The 27,445-nt window shown below is 40.2% G+C and overlaps 1 protein-coding gene across 6 annotated transcripts in view; it reads right to left on the bottom strand.

The window, feature by feature from the left end:
* The window catches only part of LUC7L (LUC7 like), a 34,310-nt gene extending 13,033 nt beyond the window's left edge, over positions 1–21,277 (bottom strand). For 2 of the 6 annotated variants that reach the window (XM_063100277.1, XM_063100280.1), the window contains exons 1-5: positions 21,108–21,258; positions 19,201–19,295; positions 15,168–15,266; positions 6,906–7,016; positions 5,859–6,002 (exon numbers count right to left, since the gene is read on the bottom strand). In XM_063100277.1, the coding sequence (XP_062956347.1) occupies positions 5,859–6,002; positions 6,906–7,016; positions 15,168–15,266; positions 19,201–19,295; positions 21,108–21,168 (510 nt within the window). In that variant the 5' untranslated portion in view covers positions 21,169–21,258. The other 4 variants (XM_063100281.1, XM_063100282.1, XM_063100279.1 and 1 more) reach the window with 4 other exon arrangements.
* Between the last annotated feature and the right edge of the window lie 6,168 nt (positions 21,278–27,445).

Consider the following 27,445-nt stretch of genomic DNA (forward strand, 5'->3'; position numbering starts at 1 on the left):
CCACACGGTCCACCCCCCCCCAAACACACACCCAGTATATGGGTACACATATGTAATAAAGTATGAAGACAACTAAAGGATATATGCTGGGGAGGGAATGAATTAGGACTAGAGAGGAGAAACAGCAAGAACTTGAATTTCCATTATAAATGGAATGCTACATCTTTTATTAAAAGAAAAAACAAAACAAAAAACCTTAAGCAGAAACAATAAGTATAAGTGGGCTCACAAGTATTTGATATTCTGCCCCTTTTATAGTTTTGAAACTTTACTTTTTTTTTTTTTTTTTTGCTGGCTGGCCAATGTAAGGATCTGAATCCTTGACCTTGGTGTTATAAGCTCTTGTGCTTTAACCAACTGAGCTAACCAGCCAGCATCAGTTTTGAAACTTTAAATGCCACCCTCTCAAATCTTTCAAAATAAATTCTAATTATGCTCAGTAAAAAAAAAAAAAAGCCAGTCCCAAAAGGTTACATATTATATGATTCCATTTATAAAACATTCTTGAATTCACCAAAACAAAGAAATAGGGAGAAGATGAGGAATTACCAGGTGTCCAAGAAGTGGGTGTGGCTTATAAAAGGAGGGCTCTTTTCTGTATTTTGACTGTATCAATGCCAGTATTCTGGTTGTGATACTATGCTATAGTTTTACCACAGATTACCTTCAGGGGAAATTGGGTAAAGGATACACAGGGCACCCCTGCATTATTTCTTTTTTCTTTTGGCCACTGGACAGAGTACAGGGATCAAAACCTGGACCTTGGTGTTTATTAGCACCACACTCTAACCAACTGAGTTAACTGGACAGCCTTTCTGTATTTCTTACAACTGCATGTGAATCTACAATTATTTCAAAATAGAAAGTAAAAATAAAATTAAAAAAATTAATTCTCAAACAATTCCTGCAAACATGCTATCCTGAGTAACTAATAACCACTGCCAAATATTCCCTGTTCTTTCAAATGACTAAGAGTGATAAAAACCCTCGGATTTTAAGCCACTAGAAGTGAGCCAAAAAGCAGGCAAGAAGCCTTAAGACTACTTAACACCTTGCCTGCTCCTCAGAGCAGAAGGGACAGCAGAGGTGCCACAATGCTGCAGAAATCAGCATTGCCAGGGTCCCACACGCCCACACCATCCTGACCTTGCCCCAGTGGTTTTATGGGAGAGGTGCTGCCTCTTAGGGGCATGCTGAGTCCTCTGGCACCTACAGTGACAGGGAGGGGGCAGCAATAGGAGGTAAGGATGCTGGGAGTCCTGGGCATGGGGAGCCACACGTCCCACACTCTGGTCCCCTCTCGAGTATAGAGATCCATAGCTATTTTTAGCCAATGTACAAATCTCTGAGCTATCAAAGGGGCTTCTGGTGTCTAAGCAGGAACGGTTAAGGTCTGAGGGTGCTCTGAGAAGCTGCAGAGCATCCCTCCTGACTCTCTGGACTTTCTAGTGGAGGTATCAGCAGTCCAGTGAGCATGACTCTCTTATACATGAACACATAGAACTGTTTGTAGAATTTACACCCAATTAACCAGAAAAGGAATTACCCTGCAAACCAAGGTAAACCTGTTGAGAACTTTACCAAGTGCTGGTCACCGTCTGGGAAGTCATACCACCATGGCAATGCCACACAAGGCATTTGAATCACAAAATCATCTGCAACTGTCACATTTGCTGATTCTACGCAGTGCGCTACAAGCATGATCCCACTGTCTTTTAGAGTGATCACATCTAAGTTTTATATACAAAAACATCGTATTTGTATTGTGAATTCTTTTCTCTATCCTTTATGTTAAAGAATTAACGGCAAAAAATATAGTACCTACGAAGGAGTGTGTTGGTGCACCAGGGGTGTGAAAGATTATCCCAGCACTACCTTCCAACAGACAAATGCTGCCAACCTCAATTCCAGCCGCTGCTTGGGCACCACGGAAAGCACAGCCCTGACAGTCCCACCTTGAGTAACTCTACTGCTTTCTCTCCGTACCTGTGGGTAGCTTCAGTGAGCACTGCTCTAACACCCATGAGCCCTTAGCACCATGCAGTCAGCTAACTGTAAGTGAGCACCTACTATGTGACAGGCATGATGCTGAGGCAGGGGTACAGTGATAACCAAAACCAGGCCTGCACCAGGGCACTACATGCCATTTCTCACTTCTGCTCCACCTTCCTGTCCCCTACCACCCTAGTAACCTCCTCAGTCTGTGGGTCTCAGCTTAGGGGGCTTTCGGGGATCACCCTACTTTACCTAGAGACCATCCCCAACCCAAAGTCACTCTCAAACTCAGACCCAATTTCATCTGTGCTCCTACCTTCATCTGAATGAATCTTAGCCATCTGTTCACACTTCCTTCTGTCTGCGCTCTGCCTCCCCCTGCACCACTACAGTGCTGTCTCCATGACAGGAGGGCCCTTTCTGTATTGCTCACAACTAGAAGAGTGCCTAGCACACAGCTAGAGCTGAGTAAGTGTTTATTAAGTGAACGCACCCATTTCTATGTCCTCTACCTCTACCATTTCCATCACAAGCCGTCTCTGCTAATACAAGTGGTGAGGATTTGAGAACCAGAAGGCATCCAATGGATGAGTTAATCCAGGAGGAAAAGGGTTGCCAATCATACAAACACTGAGCCCTTGACTCAGTTTCCCCACCACAATGCCAGTGTGTCCTGGCCCAGCACCCCTAGCCTGACACCACTTGGATGCCACCCGCCAATCTGCACAGGTTCTCGCTACCAAAGGTACAACGTCACTAGAAACACACAGGTTTCATTCTTTACATAATCAGCAAGACAACTCCGTGCCGGTCACACAAGCTGAATAAAAACCCCAGTCTACCAACACTCCCAGGGAAGCAGAAGAAACAGAGGAAACAACAGCGAAACCAACATCTGCGTGACCTTTACAAGACAGGTCACTGCCTCTTCAGCTGGGCAGGACTGCTCTCTACAGATGAAAACTATGCTCAGACTTCTGTGAGGTAACACAGGGTGAATGGCAGAGTGAACACACAAAGTTCCTCCCTAATATTGGAAGTCGCCACTACACCCTGATGAATACAAAGCTGAATGAACAAACTGAAAAATCACCGTTTTTAGATCCTTCAGAGGTCACAGGGCAAACTGCTGCCCCCAAAATTGGAGAGACAGACAGTGGCACACAGAGAATCACAAATTACTGGAGCAGAAACTTCCATGGGAACCAGTGTCAGGGTAAAAAAAAAAAACCCTCAACTGTAATCAATGACTTTCTGGAGGTTCAGCAAGCACAAGTCTGACTTAAAAAACTCCATAGGCCCCAGTCATAGGGAGATTCCACACTTTTATGAGTTGTACCTCCAGCTTTGCCAGGCTTCACGGTAAATATCAAAGAAAAATCGCCTTGTGAGTCTGGCAGGGAGGGAGAGAAAGGAACCATTTTGAAATATGCCAGAGCATTCTGTTCTTAATGAGGCCTGCACTCAGGAGAAACTATTTTACCAGAGCCTAACCTGCTGGGGTTTTATCAGAGCCTAACCTACCTGGTGGAAGGGAAATAAATACCCAACTTAGCCCCCTCTAGCCATCCTGTCCCACTGAAGGTGGGGGTGGAGGTGGGGGTGTGGGAACCTGAGAAGCACTCGTAAAAAAAAAGTTCACAATCTCGGGGCAAGGGCTTACCAAAAGACTGAGATCTAATCACAAGACCATAGAATACCCATCCCAACACCTTATCATCACATTACTAAGGGCCTATTTACAGCAGTTCCTTTTACCCACTATATTATGACCAGTTACCAAGAAAAAATTACCAGGCATACCAAAAGGCAAAAACGTGCCTTGAAGAGATAGAACAAGCATCACAACCTAAGATATAGTAGGGATGCTGGAATCATCAGACTGGGAATTAAAAACAACTATGATTAAATGCTAAAGGCTCTAATGGATAAAGCAAACAGGATGCAAAAAAAAGATGGGGCCTGGCCAGTTGGCTCAGCTGGTTAAAGCATGGTGCTGGTAACACCAAGGTCCCAAGTTTGATCCCTCTCTACCAGCCAGCTGCCAAAAAAAAAAAAAAAGACCTACTATAAGGTTACAGTAATCAAGATAGTGTGGTATCAGTGTAAAAACAGAAAAACAGATCAATGGAACAGAATAGAGAGCCCAGAAGTAGACCCACTTAAATATACTCAACTGATTTTGACAAAGGAACAAAAGCAATACAATTAAGCAAAGATAATCTTTTCAACAAATGGTGGCTGGAACAACTGGACATCCACATGTAAAATAAATGAATAAATAAACCTGGACACAGATATTACACCCTTCACGAAAATTAACTCAAAACAGATCATGGACCTAAATATAAAATACGAAACTATAAAACTCTTAGAAGGTAACACAGGAGAAAATGTAGATGATCTTGGTTGGTGATGACTTTTTCGGATACAACACCAAAGGCACGATCTATGCAAGAAATAATTGATAAGTTGGACTTCATGAAAATTAAAAACTTCTGCGAAAGACAAGGTCAAGAAGGGCTGACCAGTCAGCTCAGCTCACTAGAACTCAGTGTTACAACACCAAAGTCACAGGTTCAGACCCCCGTACTGGCCAGCCACCACCACCAACAAAAAGACAATGTCAAGAGAATGAGAAGACAAGCCAAAGACCAGGAGAAAATATTCACAGAAGATACATCTGAAAAAGAACTACTATCCAAAATATGCAAAGAACTCTAAAACTAAACATTAATATATAACTTAATTTAAAAAACTGGCAAAAGACCTGAACAGACACCTCACCAAATACGATACAAACAGCAAGTAAGCCTGTGAAAAGATGTTCAACATCATGTCATTAGGGAAATGCAAATTAAAATAATGAGATACCACTATACACCTATCAGAAAGGCCAATGTCTATATACCACCACCACCAGATGCTGGGGAGGGTGTGGAGCTACAGGAACTCTCATTCACTGCTCATGGGACTGCAAAACGGTAGACACTTCAGAAAACAGGCTGGTAGTTTCTCACAAAACTAAACCTCTTACCACATGATTCAGCAATTATGCTTCATAGTGTTTTTATTGAAAAAGTTAAAAACTTATGTCCACACAAAAATCTGCACAAGCATGTTTAGAGAGCTTTATCCATAAATACCAAAACTGGGAAGCAACCAAGATGTCCTTTAGTAGGTGAATGGATTAATAAACTGTGGTATATGCAGACAATAGAATACTATTCAACACTAAAAAGAAATGAGCTGTCAAGTCATGAAGAGACGTGGAAGAAACAAATGCATATTACTAAGTGAAAGAGCTAATGTGGAAAGGCTATAGATAGTAGCTATGTAGTATGATTCCAACTATATGACAATCTGGGAAAGGTAAAACTATGGAGACAGTAAAAAAGTCAGTGGTTGCCAAGCGTTGGGGGAAAGGAGAGATAAGCAGGCACAGCACAGAGGATTTTTAAAGGAAGGGAAATTATTCCGTATACTACTACAATCATGGATGCAAGTCATTTATACACTTTTCAAAACCCATAGAAAATACACCACCCAGAGTGAATGCCAATGTAAACTATAACCTTTGGGTGGTAACAATATGTCAACGTAGGTCCGCTGATTTCAGCAAACGTACCACTCTGGTGGGAGATGCTGATAAGGGAGGTGGCTAGGGGGTGGGCAGGGGGATACATGGGTAATCTTTGTCCCTTCTTCTCAATTTTGCTCTGAATCTAAAACTGCTCTAAAAATGTTTATTAATTAAAAAAAAAAAAAAAAAAGACTACAGGCATGGCTTCACATTAGTCCCAACGGCCAACTCTATCCAGTTAATAACATTCTCCTTTCCTTGAGACATTCTTCTCACCAACCTCGGCTTCTTTTTTCTTTGCGCGGACTTTCTCCACTTCCATAAGAATCTTCTGGGATTCATCTACATTTCCCTCGGCTCCCAGTTGCTCAGCTTTAGCAAGGAGTTTTCCTATTTCTTCATTCAACTCATGTACTTTTTCTGCCTGAGAGGAGAGAGAAAGAATCAGATAAGCAGACATCTAAAAATGGAAGATTTTGAATGCAAAGGAAACAAGTGTTTCTCTTGCTGTGTGTCCAGTCTATTCTACTGAAAATAAATGGAAGAGCTACACTGAATCACATCCACATTTTAACGATTATAACGTCCTTATTACTGCCATTGATACCCTGACCGTTAACTAAACCTGTGTGCTGTGTTCCAATGAAAGCAGTGGCATCTGTCAATTCCAACATTGTCCCAAGGATCATATTTTGGTCATTTTCTAGGCTGTTTCTTTTTATGTTTTCTATTACAGTTCAATCTTCTGGACATAGGAAATAAAATGTCTAGGTTCAAATGCACAAACTTACGCTGTAAGCAAAATTCTAAAAAATTACTGGGATTTATCTTTAGAAACAAAATAGCACCTTTGGTCCAATTAGCAATGGCATATATCCAAAGAAATGCTTTCACAATACCGAAAATAAAAAAATGACAGACCCATTTTTCCTGAAAAGGAGACACAGAAGAGTGATGCAGCTGACACTAGGGACAATTACATACAGATCTGCCTCCCCCTCATGCCATAATATGGGTGCATCAGAGTTTGACCATTTCCCTATTTCCTGTTTTACGTGCAGATGTTTTAAAAAAAAAGTTTAAAAAACACTCACTCATATAGAGGGGGAAAAATGGACAAAAATAAAAAGAAACAGAGGCAGCAGTTCCTGGGGGTGAGAGGTCATGGACAGGAATGCTTAGTCACAGCCTTCTGTCCTTACTGGGAACACCCACAGCAGAGAGTACATCCACCCAAAGTCACCCAATCAATGCTGGTGGTCAGTTAACAGCTATCGGCAACCCAGTATTTGCAAGGTAAGAATTTATACCAAGCCACCAGGCATACCTTTGCAGAAACTTCCGCACTGATCTCCTCCTGTGTTTCTGCGAGTCGTTTTTTGGCAAGTTCGGTTCTCCGATCACACTCTGCAATAAAGGACTCCAAGTGATCCATTGCCTAGCTCAGGAAAAGCAGAGAGTTATGATGAATAATGTGTACAGTCTTGGCACCATTTGTTTGATGAGAAATACACTCCCAGGTTGGTTTCTTAAAGCCTGTAGGTTCGATGGGAAGATCTTAAACTACACTACAGCCAACACATTCATAATCACATTAAATCAAGGGGGGTTGTTAAAAAGAATGATTGTGCAGAAGCATGTCTTCTCATTTGATTTACTTGTTTATTCCCAAAATCTGTAAAAGGACCTCCAACCCTCAATAACATCACCAAGAAATTTTGAGAAAAATTAAAACACTTGGCCATAACTAATAGAGTTCTCTGAGGAATAGAAAAGGCAGAACCAAGACTAGTATCAGAGGCCCTCTTCTGGAGAGTTGTGGGAGATGCATATGATGTACTCACTGGTCTTTGTGAGCCACGTAAATATTATTCCCTCATGTTCTGAGGGTAGAGTCCCCCCTTCCACCTCAAAAACAAAACAATAAAAAAAATATTACTGAGAGCTGTGAATACATTTATTTATTGCCTACTGTCTAAAGTAGTAGGAAATCTGGTCACTATTTATCCAAAGAGATAAAGGAAAAGAAACACTAGAAATCTAATTGCTTACTCTGTAAAGAGTTGGCAGGAAACAGTAAGAAAGTAATGAATAAGTTATCACATATGCTACAGTTAATTTGCCATAACTAAGCAAAGGCCAACACAACTTCAGGTACACATACAAACAGGACATCACTTTTCCAACTATCAGCCTGTGACCAGGAATAAAAACCGCCTAAGTTACATCATCAGTCAGCTTGTTAGTGTCCGCATCATGTTAAATATGACAGCAAGTGCATTTAGCAGTAACGACAGGTTTAGACAGCATGATCTATTACCAAAAAATAAAGAAATGAAAATTTTAGGTGGAGATGAGAAGGCAGATGAAAGTTAGAACAACAAACCAAAGGGTGATAATCTATGTCCACCCTCCTAAAAGGGACAGGAGAGAGTAGGTCAGCTGTAAGAAAGTACTCCACGAGGACAAATGTAACACAAGAATGGATCATAGAGACACTGGAGAGGGTTATGATGGCCTCCAGAGATCTTAAATATTTTTTCCAAATAAATGCATACTTGGGTATATGTCAAGACATAAAACAGGCTCTGTGATGGTACCAAGTTTCCCACGAACCTGGAGAAAAATTAAAGCATCATCATTCACTGAGGCTGACTCCCAAATATCATGCCATAATGTGGGAATTCAAAAATTTACCATCACTGGTCATCCAAGCATTCTCTTGTAAACATTCACTACGTTCAAATCAAATAACCAGGAAAGCAAACGATCTGGCATTTGTTTGCTTACACACATTAGCATACTGCACTTCCTGGAAAGATGAATTGCTGGTCAGGGCTTGCCAGGTCAAAGTGCCAGTGAGCCAATAGAGGTCACTGTCCCACCTGTGCTCACCTGGGACAATGGCTCCTAACCGAGCAGCCTGAGATGCCCCAGGTTCACGTACACACTGTACCTCTACGGTCTGCCCAAGCGATCACACACACCGGAGACAGATCCAGGGCTCCACTCCAGGGGTCAAGTGGAAAACAGACATCTGACAACCCTGCCTGTGCCTTTACCAATCAAACCAATTACCTGCATCTTAAGCAGAATCAAACCGGCTATGGACTCAGATGCTGATAACCTAAAAATTAAATAGTAAACTTCAAAACAGAATAAGCAGATCATAGAAAGATGTCTGAACTGCCACGTTCTTTAAAAAGTGGCTCTCTGGGGCCGGCCCATGGCTCACTCAGGAGAGTGAGGTGCTGATAACACCAAGGCCCCAGGTTCGGATCCCATATAGGGATGGCCGGTTAGCTCACTGGGTGAGCATGGTGCTGACAACACCAAGTCAAGGGTTAAGATCCCCTTACCGGTCTTTTTTTTTTTTTTTCTTTTTTTTGTGACCAGTAAGGGGATCACAACCCTTGGCTTGGTGTCGTCCGCACCACGCTCAGCCAGTGAGCGCACCTGCCATCCCTATATAGGATCCGAACCCGCGGCAGGAGTGCTGCCACGCTCCCAGCGCTGCACTCTCCCAAGTGAGCCACGGGGTCGGCCCTACCGGTCATCTTTATAAAAAAAAAAAAAAAAAAAAAAGTGGCTCTTTGTTCTATTGTCTCTCTTCATTCCCTTCAAAGTGTTTCTCAATTTCAGTTTAGTTCCTAAAAAGCAGATTTAAATGATAAAAAAAAAAAAAGATACTCGAGTCCAAAAATTAGGGCCTAATCACAACCTGCCATTTACTAGAAGGTCACCCAACCTCTATAACAATCTCACGGTGCAGTACAGCACCAGCACACATGCCTCAGTGTCCTCGTAGTACGGCCAAACATGGCAGTTCTAGCAGACCTCATTACAGCTAGAGGAGGCTATCCCTCCTCCACACAGGACCATCTAATGCTGTTCCCAACTCTGCCTGCCCAGCAGCAATGAAACCAGCCAGCAATCAGTGAGCCAAAGACCAGCCCATGCTGTCAGTCAGAACTGCCACAGCAAACAGGTGCACTGTGCCCTGCACACTACATACCTCAAAACAGCCGCAGAGGACCCACAGGGTCTCCATTCCACAGATGAAGAAACTGAAGTACAGCTTCCAAACCACTAAGTGATAGAGTCAGGATGCAAGGACCTTTTAGTCCTTGTACTTAATTTTCACACCTCTGAGGCAGTTATTATCAGCTCGGTTTACAGATGTACAGAAGATGGTAAAATAACTTGCCCGAGGTCATGTGGGGGATTCTAACCCAGAATATCTGACTGAGAAAAATATAACTATTATAGTGTACTTATGTAAGACAACTGAACTAAAGAGGTAAATTTTTTATATCTTCAACATGTAAACAAAGAAATGTACTGCTCTTTAATTTTTTCTACAGGCTTAATTAATATGATTAATATTGCTGGGGGTTTTTTTTTTTGCCAGTTTTCCAGTTGAGAAACTTCTAATTAACTTACAGATTACCTAATAGCAAATATAACAGATCCTTTCCCTAGGGAATTTCTGGATAAAACACTCTCAAGAAATCAAGGCTGGGTGCTGGTGTGGTCAGGCTAAGGCTGCACTGGGTTAGAAAGAGCCATTGGTGAGAATTGGAAGGCATCTTCTCCCAGATAAAGCACGAGTGGATCCCAGATGGAAATGTGCTGGAAGTCTCACCCATCAGGCTCAAGTTTGGGTCTAGGCAGGAAATAAAGGCCCACAAAGAAACATCTTTTTATCTCTTTCTCATTGGTAGACCCAAGCTTCATAACTTGCTCTGTTAGCAAAGACGTGAAAATGGCAAGTCACACACCACTGATGGGGGCACTGCCCCTCTGAAGAACACTTTGGCATTATCTATCAAAATGACAAATGCACACACCCTTCTAACCCAACAGTTCCACTTGTAGGAGTCCTTCCTAGACATACTCATAACATAGCAACATGTAATGCAGCACCTTTGCAGCACCACAGCCATCAATAAGGGCTGGTCGTACAGCACAGATACCCAGTCTTTGAAATACATGTACCCACAAAAAGGAATAAAAGAGAATAAAAAACAGGAAATAATCTCAAAGATATACTGAAAAGTTAAAAAGCAGGGGTCAGATACAGAATATAGACCACCATTTGCATTTTAAAAAAGGAATACAGATATACCTTTCTCCTCTGGTATACACATCTAAAGAAAACAGAAGGAACTTAATTGGTTACTTCTGGGGGCAACCAGGTGGCTGATGAACAAGAGCTAAGGGAGGCTTTCACACCATATCTTTTGTGTCTTTTCAATTTTGAACTATACAATTGTTGTACTTATTTTAAAAATTAATGAGATGCTACAACCCAAATGAAATAATTGATACAAGGTAGTAATCCTCAACTGCTGCTTAAAGCATTGGGCCAATGACTGATGAGGACCTTTACGATGAACAGATCAAGCTGGTTCCAATACCCAAGCCCACCAATCAACATGCCTCCCCATATGATACAACAGGAAGAACACAACTCTCTTTCTGAAATATTCTTGTCAAAAAAAATTTAAAAATCTGATGATCAAGCTGATAGATCTAACCCCCACGTTACAGGAAATTTCAAAGATGAGAACATGTTAAAAAGACACTAAGAATACACAATCAGCAAAATCCAGGATATAGAACACTTAAAAATTAGTTTCTTCAACAAATAGATTAAAAAAGACTTACAAGGGCCAACCCTGTGGTGCACTCGGGAGACTGCGGCGCTGGGAGCGTAGTGGCGCTCCCGCCGCGGGTTTGGATCCTATATAGGGATGGCCGGTGCACTCACTGGCTGAGCGCGGTGTGAGCAACACCAAGCCAAGGGTTGCGATCCCCTTGCCGGTCACCAAAAAAAAAAAAAAAAGACTTACAGGCATTCTAATGTGTGGCCCTTATTTTGGATCTTGAGTCAAACAAAAAAACTGCAAAAAAAAATCTTTTTGAGACAATCTGGGAAATTTGAACAATGACTGAATATGATGTTAAATTGTTCATAATTATGTTTAATAAAGTTTTTATCTTTTAGACATACTATTTACAGTATTTACAGATGAAAATCTATGTCAAGGAGCTACTGTAAAATAATCCAGGGGCAGAAAAATACAGAGCAGGAAAAAAGATGAAATAAGATAGTCTTGATGACAATAATCACTGAACACTGGAAGACAGAATCCAGAGATTTCATTATATTACTCTGCTCAATTCTATACGGTTTAAATTTTCCTTAACATATTAAAAAGAAAAAGAAAGAGAAAAACATGCTTAGTAAGTAGACTCTGTTACAACCAAGTATAGTACAGTCTTTTGTACATGGAGCAAAGAGAACTTCAAAAGCTAATGACAGGGGCCGAGCCCGTGGCGCACTTGGTAGAGTGCTGCGCTGGGAGTGCGGCGACGCTCCCGCCGCGGGTTCGGATCCTATATAGGACTGACCGGTGCACTCACTGGCTGAGTGCCGGTCACGAAAAAACGACAAAAAAAAAAAAAAAAAGCTAATGACAGATCCCTGTACCAACCAGCAAAAACAAAAACAAAAACAAAAAAGGCAATGAAAATGCTGAACTACTTACAGATGAAATGATAGGACATGTGAGCTCTGTCTTGAGATTTGAGAGAGAAAAGGGGGGAAAAGATGTAGAACACTTGGCCACAAGCTGATCACATCTGAAGCTGAATGATGGGTACATTATACCACTGCATCTACTTTTTATATTGGGAGTTCTCCATTGGAAACTGCCTTAATCACTGCTAAATCAAACTTTTTAGTCTTTTGTAGAAAAATATTCACTTAATTGTAGCTTTAAACTGTTTTAAAAATCCATAGTGGAAAACAATTTATATGTAATATTTCAAAGAATTTGCACATGCTACCTTCTTAGAAAAGTTCTAAGAACATGATGCCCTACCTGCCTTTTGTTGCCAGCAGAGCCTCGAATTTCTGACCTACATACAGCCAGTCTTTGAACTGATGATGACACGAGCCTCCAGCAAATGCTCTTTAAAAGTTTGTTAAAAAGCCCACCAACCAAGGTCAGTTTGTAATATTTAAGAATTAAGCTGTGGCTTTTAAAAAGCGTTTACTTCTTTCCATTTTAAAGCAACACGTCAGAGGCTGCCTCTGCCTCCAAGGAGCAGGATGGATACAGGGAAGAAGGCCTTTAGGTGCTTTTCATCACAGCCTCTATGCATTTTTAAAGCAAGTCCTATGAATTCTCTAATAAGCAACACATGGTCACCAAGAGCATATGAAGTCTAAACAGAGAAATCTCCGTAGCTCTGTATTTTATATCTTTGCTCATGATATCAAAGCCATTTTAAGTCATTTAACAGGTTTCACAGACATTAGTTTCAAGAGCAGTCTATGATGCGGGTGTATTCCAATTTACTCATGTGTCTGCCTCTTCTTGGGCATTTCTGTTGCACCCAATTCTTCAGTCTTATAAACAACCCTGCCACAAACATCTTTGCACATCAATTTTTGTGTGTATTTCCAGTTACTTTCTCAGGATAGAGATTTGTAGAAATAAGTCATAAGGTAGAAATACTTTTTAATTTTTATTTCTGCCCACCATATTAGCAATCTGACTGGACCTAACATATGCACAGTTACCTTTTTTTGTGGTGAGAATCCTTAAGATCTACTCTCAACAAATTTCAAATATACAATATATCATTAACTATAATCACCATGCTGTACAGTAGGTCTCCAGAATTTATTCACCTTATATCTGAAAGTTTGTACCCTTTGACCAACATCTCCCAATTTCCCAGCCCCCATGGGAATTTTTTATATGCTAATATTTTAAGTTTTTACAGGGATAAATGTACCTATCTTTCTCTTTCAGCTTCTAGGCTTTATAATCTCTCGAGATAACAAAATTCATTTTGGGGAGATACAACTTGCTATTTTTCCAAATCAGCCAATGCAGAGTTTTCAACATTGTTCACTGAACAACCCACCTATACTCCACACCGGTTGAAAACACACCCTTCATAATACAGTATACTAAATTACCACGTATATTTCAGTCTCTTTCTGTAGTCTCAACTTCTTCCATTAATTTACTCCTCCTCTAGCATTAAATTAATGAGACTATTTAAAAAGTGCATTGGCATTTTGGTGCAGTAAAAATGCTAAGATTTGTGATCCAAAAAGCTATGTTACTAAAACTGAGATTTCAACCTATACATCTGTATACCTGATGTCTCAAGGCAATGACCTCTTTACATAGCATTTTCACATTACTGAAGAATTAAAATTCACAATATAGAAAACTCCCATTTTCAAGCCCCATCTGATAGCTGAGCTGTTGCTAGAAGCATTTTTGGCTAATTCAAAGATACAACACTGAGCGTACACTGAGTTGTTAAAGAATGTATTTTTAAAAGAGTTTTGATTTTAATCACTTTTAAGATTACTGGTTTAAATAGAATTCACTCTAAAATGTCATTCAAGGCAAAAAACATTTTACGTTGGGTTTTGTGTCTTTCACTGGCTCCCCCACACCATGCTCAGTCCCTTCCCAGTCTTCATTCTAGAACCTGAATAGCATCAGACTGCTCTACTGACCTCTGGTCATACTAGTGATGGAGGATTAGGGGTAAAAAAGAAATAAAACAGAATGACCCTGAATCATGCCTTCTCAACAAGGCAGGAGTAAAAACTGGTCTTGAAGGGTGAAAAAATCTTATATATTACCATGATTGGTGGCCCAGCATCACAGTACATAGATATGCAGGGTACCTGTGGTATCAAAATTTCCAAAAAAGATCAAAAAAGGCTCTTTTGGGGGACAATAATGGAAAAAGGCTGAGAAATGCTACTCTAAATAGATTTACTAACATACATAAAATATCACAACTACTGAATTGTAAACAAATGCAAATTAAGTCCACAATGAAATGCCATTTTACAACCACTGAATTCCAAAAATTAAATAATGTGATAATGCCAGGTGCTGGTGAGGGCGTATGCTCTACTACTGGTATAAACTGATACAGCCACTTTATCAAACAATGAAGAGAAATTAGAATATTACAGAACTACTTTGCAAGGATGAATACAGATGTCCCCCCACAAGCCAGCAATTCCTCTCCTAGGAATATAAACTAGATAAATCCTTATACACGTGACCAACAAGAAATTCAAAAATATTCATAATATTGTTCACAACAGCAAAATAACTAGAATCAACCCAAATGTCTATGAATGAAGAAAGAATAGTTTGTGAAATATTCAAGCAGCAATTAAAACAAACCATGTACAACAAGAATAAATTGAAACATAATACTGAATGGGAAAAAAACAAGTTTTAAGACTACACTATGAGACCATTTTATAAAGCTCAAAAACAAGCAAGAATAAACACATTGTCAAGGAATCATCAAAATATGTAATGAAAAAATTTTCAAAAGCAAGGAAATGATTCATACAAAATTCAGGATAATGACACAGATATGGGCCACATTCCAACTTCAGCTACAGTGGCAAGATAACGAGCGTCCATTTTATTATTTGCTTCATAATTTGCATATGTTACATGATTCTTCAGTTCACTATTTGGTTCTTTGCAGTAGGGATGAATCAACACCAGATAAAACTTACATCCAATTCAAAAAACAGGTCTCTTTCTTTACTTGCAATCTCGTAATCTGCTCGGAGAGCCAAATCGTGGATTTTGGTACATTCTCCTAAATCCATGCGCTGTGGGGGGAAAAAAAGTGTATGCATGAACACCTACCCATTGTAGAAAGGATGTCATATGATCTGGTATTTCAACTGTCATCAAAATAAACATCTTCTTGAATACTAAAACAATGGTAAGAAAATTAAGGCTGAGAAGCCTTATTTCTCTTATTACCACCATGATTAAACAATACTCATACTTGAAATTGATGGCCTTAATGGTGTAAAGGTTTTTTAAATCTCTTTTAGACCCAGGGATAATTAGACCATAATCATGAAAACCACCTTAATTAGCTTTTGCCAGTTTTATTTCTGTATCAGTCTAAGCACTCAGTAAATAGCAGCATGAGGGTGGGGGGTGGCAGGGGGAGGGAAGTTGGGAAAGAAAGGGCCAGAAAACAGTATAGCTATAAGTTTCCAGACACTACTTTTGCAACCCTGACTACTCAAGATGTTCACTGCTTAGATGCAGAGACAAGAAAAGGAAACGGAGGGAGCAGATAGAAATCGGATTTTGGCAGTTTCAATACAACCTAACACTTGGCTTTGTGTAGTTCTTTGTACGGCAAAGGGAATAAAGCAGAATAGGCAGATTCAGAGCCAGATGAATCCTCCCAACATTCTCCTAACCTGGTAAAATGACCCTGGATATATAATTGGGGACACATAACTGGGCGACTTGGTCGCCCATCTAAAACAGAATGATAAGTGTTGTCAGTAAGATTAGCTTGATGCACTATTACGTGTTCTATCCACATGTACTAGCAGACAACAGTGCATGTTTCTTACCTAAATCCTTAGCACAAGACTCTATGCAGGCACATCCCACCTTTGGCCATCTACACAGCAATAGGGAAGTTTGTATGCTGAGGATCGTGGTATCAACTTCTAAAGTGCATGTTCACAAAACTCAACATCCCAACCAAGAGACACTCCCAGTGGGACAAAAACACACATCTACATAACTAGTACAAAAAAAACATCAGAGTCCAGGAACTCCTTCAAACTCAAAGTACAACTGTGTTCAAAACTATTTCAAAAACTTCGTAGATTATAAAATCCTTAAACATTCTAGGCAAATTAGAGAGGACTGCAGGGCTGGCCGCTTAGCTCAGATGGTTAGAGCACAGCCTTATAACCCAAAGTCACAGGTTCAGATCCCTGTACAGGCCAGCCACCCCCGCAAAATAAATTACTTAAAAAAAGAGAGAGGTATGTAGTGCCTGACTCCTGGGCCACAGTCTCATGAAAAGTGTGTGCCATCCTCACTAACAAAATATTCTTCACTATCACCAGCGACAGAGCCAACACTGGACTAGGCAGACAACTAAATGGAACACCTAGTGTGGAGTTTATCTTCATTTTGACCAAAGATCGACTTTTCTCCATTATTCTTCCTCTGAAGTCAGATGGAGCTCATGTTATACTGGTTACATGAGGGATCCGGAGGCAGGGCAATAGTGGTTCTAGAAGCCCAAGTTGCAACCAAAATCACTGTCCCTGTAAACCTGACAACTTTTGCTTCACACTTCTAAGTAACAGGTACTGTTCTTTAAAATATATAGTTTCCACAAATAAAACTAAATGTTACAGCTGAAAAGTGAGTGGTAGCTATCAGAAAAAAAATGCTTTAAACTAATGAAGGCTCTGTTGTTCAAAGAAAAAACCACCACCAACGGAAGTAAGCACTAAAATCTTAAGTACAAGTCTTAAGTACAACTTGATTTCCATTCTAAAAATTGTCAAGGAAGGTTTGACATTAGAAAACCTCCCATGAAGCAAAATTCACCACTATATTCTGTGATGAGAGAGCTCTCAGAACAGTTGCCGCTAAAGGAAACAGGACAAGCTTGTGTTCCACCATTACCCTCTTTGAATGTACCTTTTCAGCTCTGCCTAGGAGGCAGGGAAGTACTGGCTATTCCCCTCACAGCCTAACACCATGCAGAGCTGAAATAACACATCCATTATGGGGAAATACTGTGTTTTCCCATAAGCCTCAATAAAATGATCACTTCCATTCCTCCTTGACCTACCTGCTACTAATGACTAGAGATAGTTTGAGCAAAAACTTGGACCTGGAGCAGTCCTTACTTAGCAGGCTAAGGATTATAGCCACTTTTACTTTGCTGCTATATTCTAAAGAACTATATTCATTGAACTTCAATTTATCACAAAATACAAACTCCATAGAAGAGCTATCCATTTGCCTACCCCTCACCTCCAGGTAGCCCACGACAGCAAGGCTCAACCTCTACAGCCACCCCCATTTGAATTCCCAAGCCAAGTGACCGGCAGCCCCTGACGTTTTGCTCACTCGCACTCATGAAGCACTTTCTGCACATGCACATGGGTCTCCTGGACTGCTTCTTCCCTCTTCGCCAGCTTCCTCTCAAATTCCCTTTGAGCTTTTCTGCCCAATTCCAAACCCTGGAGTTACCTTGCTCAGTCCACAGCTTCTCATTACTCATTTGTTTCCATAGCCTCTGCCTTCCTCTTCCCCTTACATCAGTCCAGACACACTAGCAGCATGCCTTCTGCCCCTCGGTTCTCTCCTCCACCAGGAGCACTGTACCCCAAACTTCAAAAATGCTTTCTCACCATTCAGGTCTCTGCTCAAATGTCCAAGAGGTCCTTCCTCATTACCCTATCTAAAACAGCTTATTATCTATTCATTTACTTATTTACTGTCCCATCCTCTTCCCCCACTACATGAGAGTAAAGATTTCATTATTGGACTGTATCACCAGTGCCTGGAACAGAATAGGTGCTGAATAAATGAATTAATCTATACCTAACAATATACCCCATTCTGAATAGTTTTTTCTCACTAATATTCCAGAGCAATGCTACACAGGGCTCTGATGAAGGAAAACACGGTTGAAATCTTCACTGGTGTGCATGTCCATCTCTGACTTCTCACATCATGGATTTACCAACAATTCCAGGTTGTGCCTCCTGCAGAAGTACCCTATAGCAAAACTGCTTATGACTAACGGAAATCACCAATCTGCAGCAAACTATAGTTATAATGTTTCCCTACACCTACTACAGGCAACATCCCAAGTAACAGAGGCACAAGGTTTGGTGTTCACTTCGTATTTGCTGTCAGAAAAGCCAGCTTGAGAAGATTTAATACATCTGAGCATTTTCCAGATGTCCCCCACACAATGGTAATAATAAAAGCAATGATTCACCACAAAGAAAATGTTCCCTGAACATGTACATTTCACCCTTAAAACGAGTAGATGTTTTTTACGTTCCATGAGATAGCTCTGAAATCTTAAAATGGCAGTGGTCTTTGTAGGACTCCTCTCTAAGTGGCTGAATCACAGCAGAAAATCCTTCATGCTTTAGTCTTCTTAAACTCTATTTCATTTTGAATAAACGCACATTTCGTGAAACTAACATTTATGTTTTGTTCATCTGAAGTGGTCTTAAGATAAAATTTTATAGGGGTCTATATTCACTGGATAGTGTGTTGATTTCTTGAAAGGGTAGCAGAATACAAAACTACAAAATCAATGTTAACCACAACTGACTTTTAAAAACAAAAAATACGGAGAAGAAAATGTACCTTGCTAGATAAAAAGTCCAGCACACATTCAACTTGAAATCAAACACACAAACCCACCCAGAATCTTCAAAGAACTACAGGTTGACCTAAAGCATACTTTTTGCTACAGACACATTAGAATACTTGAACTACTTAGAATATACTTAGATATAATTCAATATAAGTATATACGACTTTACAAAAATCTGATAACTTCACAGATAGAATCTTACAGCAGTGAAATTTGTTCCATAATATAAAATTCCACCAAACTAAAAGAATCTATCATTTGAAGGGTAGCAGGTGATTTCTGCCTGTTAGAAAAACAACTCGATCTGAAAATCGTTCACTGCTTACACAGGCTACGTTCCATGAGATCCCCCAAAATGCACCTACCGTCCCAGCCAGGATGTCATGGGGGCAGCAGTCCAGAAGGTGACTCTTGCAGACACGGTCATCTGTAAACTTGACCCTCTGTCTGGTTTCGTCTCCTGAAATTCATTTGCGATTTTAAATAAGACAGTATTATCACGTTAACCACAAAAGGATATCTGGTACAACAATTCACCTGGATGATTTGCAGACTATCATTTCTGTGTTCACCCCATCAAATACACTGAAAAGCTCATCTAAAGATATTTATAAATGGAGTGGAATACAGACTTTTTGAGGCTAAGTATATCATGAAGAATCACACTTAAAGAGATGTGACTCCATCATTGTGCCAAAGAAGTCAAGGAGTCAGAAGTAAAAGCTGCACACCAAAGGCCATTAGCCCCACATATACATGTGGGCAATGAGATACCAAAACCCATGCTAATCAGAGGGCCATGAATCACCACATATGACTTAGACAGCTGGTAATTTCCACCAACAAAAGCTACTTATTAATCTAATCTTTTTGTTATGGGCAAATACATAGACAGTGTTTTGCCTAAAATTACATGAAGAAAGCAGCTTTCAAACTATTACTGACTGTTAAATAATCTAGACCTATTCTTCCTATCCCCCTTTTATCCCCACCCTTAAAAAAGAGTTGGCACCTGGAATCACTTTTAACAAGACAATACCAAAGAAAGCAGAAAAGAACTAGGTTAGTCAATACACACTGTGAGCTCCAACACATACTGTACCCATCTGCATTCTTCAAGACCTCAGCTGCAGAATTTTATGCCCGCTGTTGAAAAGTTTTAAAGGAAAAGTTTTCTTGCCCACACCTGCAGTAAGGAAGTCAGGGGGAATGATACATAAAAGTAAAGGCAAAGTGGTATGTGACAAATTTTAAAGCTAATCTGTGTATATGACACAGAGCTGTGTAATACTAGAGAAGGAATATATTTTAGGATTTGCAAGCATCCAGGACTAATGTAGTGTCTTTTTATTGAAAATGTTTTCTTTCTAAACTACACTTTTAAAGTTACTTGTGGAAAAAAAGCAAACACTTTTTTGTTATAACAGCTTAGAAATTGGTTGTGACTCACGGCTCGATGAACATGAGGCTTTTCTGCAACTCCCTTGCAGATTGATGTAGGCAGGCAAAGATACACTGAACCTTTATAAATAAAATAGAGGGGCCACAATTGTTCAGTTTGTATGAAATAAAAATATGGGAAGCAATTCAAAAGCAACTCAATATACAAAGAAAGCTAAAAAGCACTTATGCGCCTATGAAATAAAGTGCAAAGAATCTGCACAGCCCTGCGAATGTGCCAGTGTGGACTTACAACTTCATTACCTCAGTAGAAAAGAAAACACACACCACAGCAGGTATACAGTTTTGCAAAGACGCCACCGCTTTCTCCCGAGACAACCGTCATGATCTTGCACTGTCCCTACGGTACAACCTACCTAACGACTGCCAAGCGCTGGCTACACAGAGGCTCTCCCGTGTGGCTGGGGGGCTGGAAAGTACCCGGCAGGAACCCACGCTAGAAACGTTCATTTACGGCTCCCCTCGCCACGGTTCAGAACAAGACCGGCCAAGGCTTTCGAGGTCCGCCCGGCTCCGCGAGTGGCCGGCTGCCAGCGGCCGGCAGCCTACTCCGGCTCCAGCCGCAGGACGACAACTGGGAGGGCGCTGCAGCCCCCGCCGAAGGCGCGCGGACTCCGAAGGGCCGGCCGGGACCGCCTCCGAGGCCCAGCGGCTCAGACAAAGACTGGCGCCGCAGCCGCGCGCGCGGGGGAGGGGAGCGGCGCCCGGCGCAGGCGCAGACGGCCACGGCCACGGCCCCCGCCTCAGGCCGCCCGGCGGCTTCGTCCCGCTCCCGCCCCAGCCCCTCGCCTGGCCGGCCGCCCAGACTCACCGTCCCGGGCCGTGCCCATGAGCTGGTCCAGCAGGGCCCGCATCTGCGCCTGGGCGGACATGGTGGCCGGCGGAGGCGGCGAGGGCGGCCGCGACGGATCCTCTCACAGCGGCGGCAGCAGCGACTGCGACGAGAACTGGTGGCGTCGGCCTCGAACCCTCTCGGCTTCTTCCCGCCGCGGGGCACGCCGGGAGGAAGCACGTCAACGCCGGCCGCGCGGCCTGCTGGGAAATGTAGTTTCCGGGGCGTGGGAGAGACGAGCCTTAGCGTGGTCTACGGAAGTTGCCCGAGGGGCGGAGCCAAAAATCCCCAAGACCTCAAAGTCTGCGCTCTCCTGAGGCTAAACGGCAATAAAATAAAATATCGTCAATCCAAAACAAGGAGGTAAATCCCGTGATTTTTCTTGATAGCCGTGAAACTGTGAGCATATCATTTATCTACCTTGATACTCGTTTTTTTTAATCTGTGAAATGGCGATTTTAAAGGTGCCTCTCATAGGACTTTTGCGAAAGTTTAAATCAAGCATGGAATTAATTTTCGGTTTTATGATTACTACTTTGTGGTGGCCTCTGTGAGCTCATAATCTGCCATCCAGTGGGTAAAGGAGACATATGTAAGCAATTATTGTATGTTGGCATATACGTTTGTTGTATTAAATGTTTATCACACGTCTTGGGTTTGTCCGGTTCTAACTCCACTGTTGAATCATGCTCCAGGCTACCCTCCTTTCACCTGAAGACGGCAACAAGCAGTTGCTATAGGGTCTCTTCACTCCCATTCTCAACCTCTTCCTCCAAATACACACAAAATGGCTCCATAAAGCAGCACGTGATCTCTCTAATGTAAATCCGATTATGTGATGGCTTCCCATTGCACTTACAATGAAACTAACATTCTTTCCATAGACCATAGGCCCTGAGAGATCTTGCCCCTCTGGGACCCTTACCTCATATGGATTCCACTTTCCAGATTTACTCTGGATGCTGTGGTCTTTCAATGCTCTTTCTGGTATTAAAGTATTGTGTGGCATGGAGCTTGGAGGCTTAAAGAGAAAGGCATTCCAGGACCAGGAACATCATGACACCATCTTCCCCCATTTTTTCACCCTTCACAGAGTCTCATAATAACACTTCATATTTGGATTACAATATAGACTCATATATACACATACGTTTACATATGCACACATATATACACACGGAGAGATAGAGCACACAAAGTGCTTTCACCTACGTTGTCTTATTTTTATTATCCTCCTTGAAAGAACTCTTTGATGAGAAAAGGGTAGGTCTTATTTTATGGATGAAAATACTGAGATGAGAGAGGATTAAATGACTGGTTACAGGTCACAGAGGTGGCCGGTGGCTGAGGCAAAGGTGGAACTCAAGCACTGTGCCCCATTCTGCCTCCAACAGAACTGTCTTGAGGTACCCAAGGCATCTCACCTACAGAATATTTCTGGTTCCTGCAAAGCTAGGTACAAATGCAGGAAATGCATGTATCCAGTTATGCTTGCCGCCAAGACCAAACAATCAAAACATCCTGGCGAAAGGAAAGGAGATCAACATGAGGGTGCATAGCTGAGCTGACTGACACTGTTTCACCTTTTATTTCCAACCGTAAATAGATTGTAACATCTGGAGGAGGAAAAGCATGATGGCAGGAAGCTGGGTTTTTGTAGGATATGGGTATAATACCTTAGGACTGCTTATAAACAGAACTTCATCTTTCAAAACATTTCACAAATGATAATTTAACATTATTGTTGTCCTGGAAGAGGGAAAAAAACTTACTCTGTAAGAATCCAATAAAGACTGTGGCCATGATCTAGAAGCATCCGAATTCCAGATACTTGCCAAAAGACAAGGTTTGAGTAATGTTCTAAGCCATGACTAACTGTTAAACAAGTTCTAATATATGACTTTGCTTCCAAATGGCCATTTGAACAAAGCAATTTAATCATTTGAATTATGCACTTACTAACCTCCCGAAATAAATAAAAATCATACAACCAAGTGTTGGTGATAGTACAGGGAAATGCACACTTTAACATATTACTGGAGGAACTGCAAATTGCTTGCGTAAAACTGTGCTGAGTTTGAAGGTCCAAGAAAATTCCACTGACATGGCTGACCTCTTGGTGGTCCTCCATGTGGCCCCTCTCTCTGTAAATGGGATCATATCACTCAGAAGTCTAGCACAAGCTGCTTCAAAGTATGGTAGCTGGCTGCCACAGGGAAGGAGTGGAAACTTTTAAGGCATAGGCTCAGACACCAGAACTTCACTTCATAAGACCAATGCAGACTCAAGTGGAGAGGAAACAGATGCTGCCTTGATGTGAGGAGCAGCTTGTATTTACAATGATGGGAGGAATTCTTAATGGCCATATTTGGAGACTACCAACCACAGTCCCCAGTAGTAAAATACACAGGCTCCATCTAAGGGTGGAGGAGTGCTGGCATCTCACCATTGTTTCCAGAACTGCTTTGTGGAATTTATGCTTCTTGTCCCACCCAGGGGCTTCCCGGGTGTCACTGAGGGATGAGATGAACACACATGTACAACCCAGAAGTACAGAGAAGCTATATTCTATCTGGTGGAACTTAAAACCTGGGCCAACTGGAGATGGAAGCTGGTGGGTAAATTTGTATCTATCCTGAAACACAGTTGTCATATCCTGTCAGAAGACTAACTTACAAAATCAAGCAATCCAGAGTGCTTGACACCAAATAGTGGCAGCTCATTAACTCACCCCTGTGTGTGCTCTCTCCCTTTCATTCCTCATTCCTCTAGCCCCCATTCCTAATTTGCTGGGACTGAGCTCCTTAATAAAGTAGCAGCACATTAGCTTTCGTGTCAAGCTCTGCTTTCCAGGGAACTCAAGCTAAGACATCTGCACCAAAGGAATTTATAAAGGATGTCATTCAGAAAGAAAATGATCTCAAAAGACAATCTGAGATGTAAGAAGGAATGGAGAGCCAAAATGGAAAAAATGTTGAATACGTGAAAATTGAAACAAACACTGCTTGTATATAATAATAATAATTTAGTCTGTGGAGTTTAAAAAATAAAAAAGACTGATGAAATACTGAACAACAATAGTATGTTAGTCAGACGGGTGAATAATTACAATTACAGAGTTCTATAGTCCTTGTAGTGTTCCAGAGGTGAATTAAGAAACTGTTTAAATTTAGACTTTGTTAAATTAAATATGCATGGTAAAGTTTCAAGAGTAACCACTTAAAGAATATAAGTGAATTATGTAAATTCCAAACAGGTAGACAGGGAAAAATAGAGCAGGAACACAAATGAACAGCCAATCTAAAGCATGCAAGAAACACTGAGAAAGTGGGACAAAAATTAAAAATAAAATGGCTAAATGCAAAGCAGCATCTGGATTAGATCTGAACAGAAAAAGCGTATTAGTGGGAAAACTGGTGAAACTGAATAAAGTTTTTGATTTAGTTAATAGTAATAGACTAATGTTAATTTCTGAGTTTTCACAAATGTATGTAAGATGTTAACATTAGAGAAACTGAATGAAAGTTGTATGGGAACTCTTTGTACTGTCTTTGCAACTTTTCTGTAAATTTAAAATTATTCCAAAATAAAAAGTTTATTTGAAAGATAATAGGGTAGATTGGATATCCTTACTGGCCAGCCACAAAACAAAATGAAACAAACAAAGATACAAAAATAATATGGTAGAAACAAATTCAAATAAATTATTATCACAATAATCACACAGGGGTTAAAATTACCAGTTAAAAGATAGAGAAAATCAAATTGGAGTTTTATGACAATCCAGCTGTATGCTATGAGAAGCAATATATCTGAATTATAAAGACATACAAAGGCTGAAAGTGAAAGGGTGGAAAAATATGTAGGCAAATACTAATATAGGAGGAGCTGGCCAGTTAGCTCACTTGGTAGAGCATGGCCCTGATAACCCCAAGGTGAAAGGTTCAGATTCCCCCACCAGCCAGCTGCCAAAAAAAAAAGAAGAAGAAGAAGAAGAAAAGAAATACCAATATAAACAAAGCTGAAATAGTTATAGTATAAGGTTTAAGAGAAAATATTATTAAGAATACAGAAATAACTGTATTTTAAAAGGTTTAGTTCATGGTAAGATGTAACTATTCTAAACTTGTATGAACTAATACAATTGCCTCAAAATATGTAAAGCAAAAATGGACAAAACTACAGAGAAAACAAATATGCCACCGCAATAGGGGATTTCAGTATGCCCATTATAAAATTTATTGATTAGGGAGATCCAAAATCTGTAAAGACACGGAAGATTTGAATAACAAATTAACAAGCTTGGTACAGTACATGTATAGAACTCTATACCCAACAGAGAATAGACATTCCTCTCAAGCACATATTTTAAAAATTGATCATACATAAAAGAACATAAAGTAAGTCTCAATAAATTTTATTTTGTTTTCAATTTTTTTATTTTTTCTTTTATAAGTTCAATAGATTTTAAAGAATCAGTATCATAAAGCTTACAACCTCTACTAACAAATCAACAAAGTTAGAAGTCAATAATAAATAGGTAAATTTCAAAAATCCAAACACTTATAAAGTAGAATTTAAAAGAAATCATGAGTAAAATAAAAAATACTTAGAAATGAATGATGGTGAAAATATTCAGATTGGGGATACACCAAAAATGACATTTAAAGGGAAATCTATAGTCCTATATGCTTAAAATATTTTTTAAAAGGCTGAAAAACAATACAATTATATAAAGCAGAAAGTACATGATAAAAAGACAAAAATCAATGTTATAGAAAATAAACATACACTAGAAAGGATGAACTGAGCCAAAAGATGGTTCTTTGAAAACACTAACAAAATAGACAAACTTCTGGTGAAACTGACAAAAAAAGGGAGAGATATCACAAAAGAAAGAAGACTAATTAAAATGGGAATGTATCCACAGAGAGAGCAGAAATTAAAGACTGAGAGAGCACTACATTTGAAAACTTCTATTAAATGGAAAAACTCCTAGAAAAATGACATTAACATTGATTCAATAATGACTTCTAAGCCAGAATTGTCATATAACTATTAATAAGATGAAAGAGAAATTTAAAGTCTTTCTTGGGCTCCTTGCAGCTGTTTGTACCGTGTCTTTTAAGTATCTGGACGACAGGAAGAGAACAATGGCCTGCAGATTCACGTGCTGCCTATAGGAGGGGCCTTTCCCAGGTGAGGCAGGCAGGGGACCCTGGAATGCTCCACACCTTTCTTGCAGTAGGGCCTGCAGAAGCTCTAGGATGATGGCAAGGAAGGCCCAAGGAGGAGGAAGAGAACATAACCATTAAGAAACGAAAAAACACTGATACAATTAGCAAAATTAAGTTCTGATTTTGCACATCAAAATGCATGTGAAGGTATAAAGGAAAGTACAAAAGAAAGTAAAGTCCAATGTACACGGACAAGGAAAAACTCTATTTCACTCCCTCTCTAAATTTTCATTTTGCTTGCCTGTCAAAAGGCTGTCATTGGGCCTCATATTATAAGAAGAGCAAGTGAGAATTGTCAAAAAGGAGTAAAAGCCAGATGTGTGCCATTAACCTTTAAAAACCTTGAGCCTGCCCAGAATCCAGTATCTGAGGTTTCCTGCTGTCTCTCTTTAAAGGAGAAAAAGCATACCATCATCTTGAGAAATGCAGAAAAAGCAATTAATAAAATTCCAATGCATATCAGTGATAAAAATACTTAGGAAATTAGGAATAGAAAAAAATCTTCCTAACCTGTTAAAGAATATCTACAAAAAATCCTGCAGAAAATGGGCAACTAATGAAAGCATTCTCCTTAAAATCAGAAAAGGACAAAGATGCCCACTATTACTTTTATTTGACAGTCAGCTCGGAAGGCAAGAAAAAATAAATTAAGAACACAAGGATTGAGAAGAAAGAAACAAGATAGTATTTATTCAGATGATATGATACTAGAAAATTCTAAACAACCCACCAACAATGTATTAAAAGTAGTAAGTGAGGTTAGAATGGTTGCTGGTTAAAAACAATACAGTATATGGACATCTACATATACTATTTCTGTAAGCCATCAACAACAGAAAACAAAATTTATTTTCTAAAGACACCATTTTCAATAGCAATGAAAGCCACAAAATATCTAGGAATAAATCTGAAACCAACAACCATGAATTTAACTTGCTTTTAAATTTTAGAGGAAAAATGTATTTCACTTTAGTTTAAGAGTTAGCCTGTAGCCACTACAGCAGTGAAGCATGTAAAGCTTAATAAAAAAGTTTGGATACTTGAAACAGGGTAAAGATTAGCTCAAAGAATGTTTTGTTT

Source organism: Cynocephalus volans, chromosome 6 (assembly GCF_027409185.1).
Source record: "Cynocephalus volans isolate mCynVol1 chromosome 6, mCynVol1.pri, whole genome shotgun sequence".
Taxonomy (NCBI): Eukaryota; Metazoa; Chordata; class Mammalia; order Dermoptera; family Cynocephalidae; genus Cynocephalus; species Cynocephalus volans.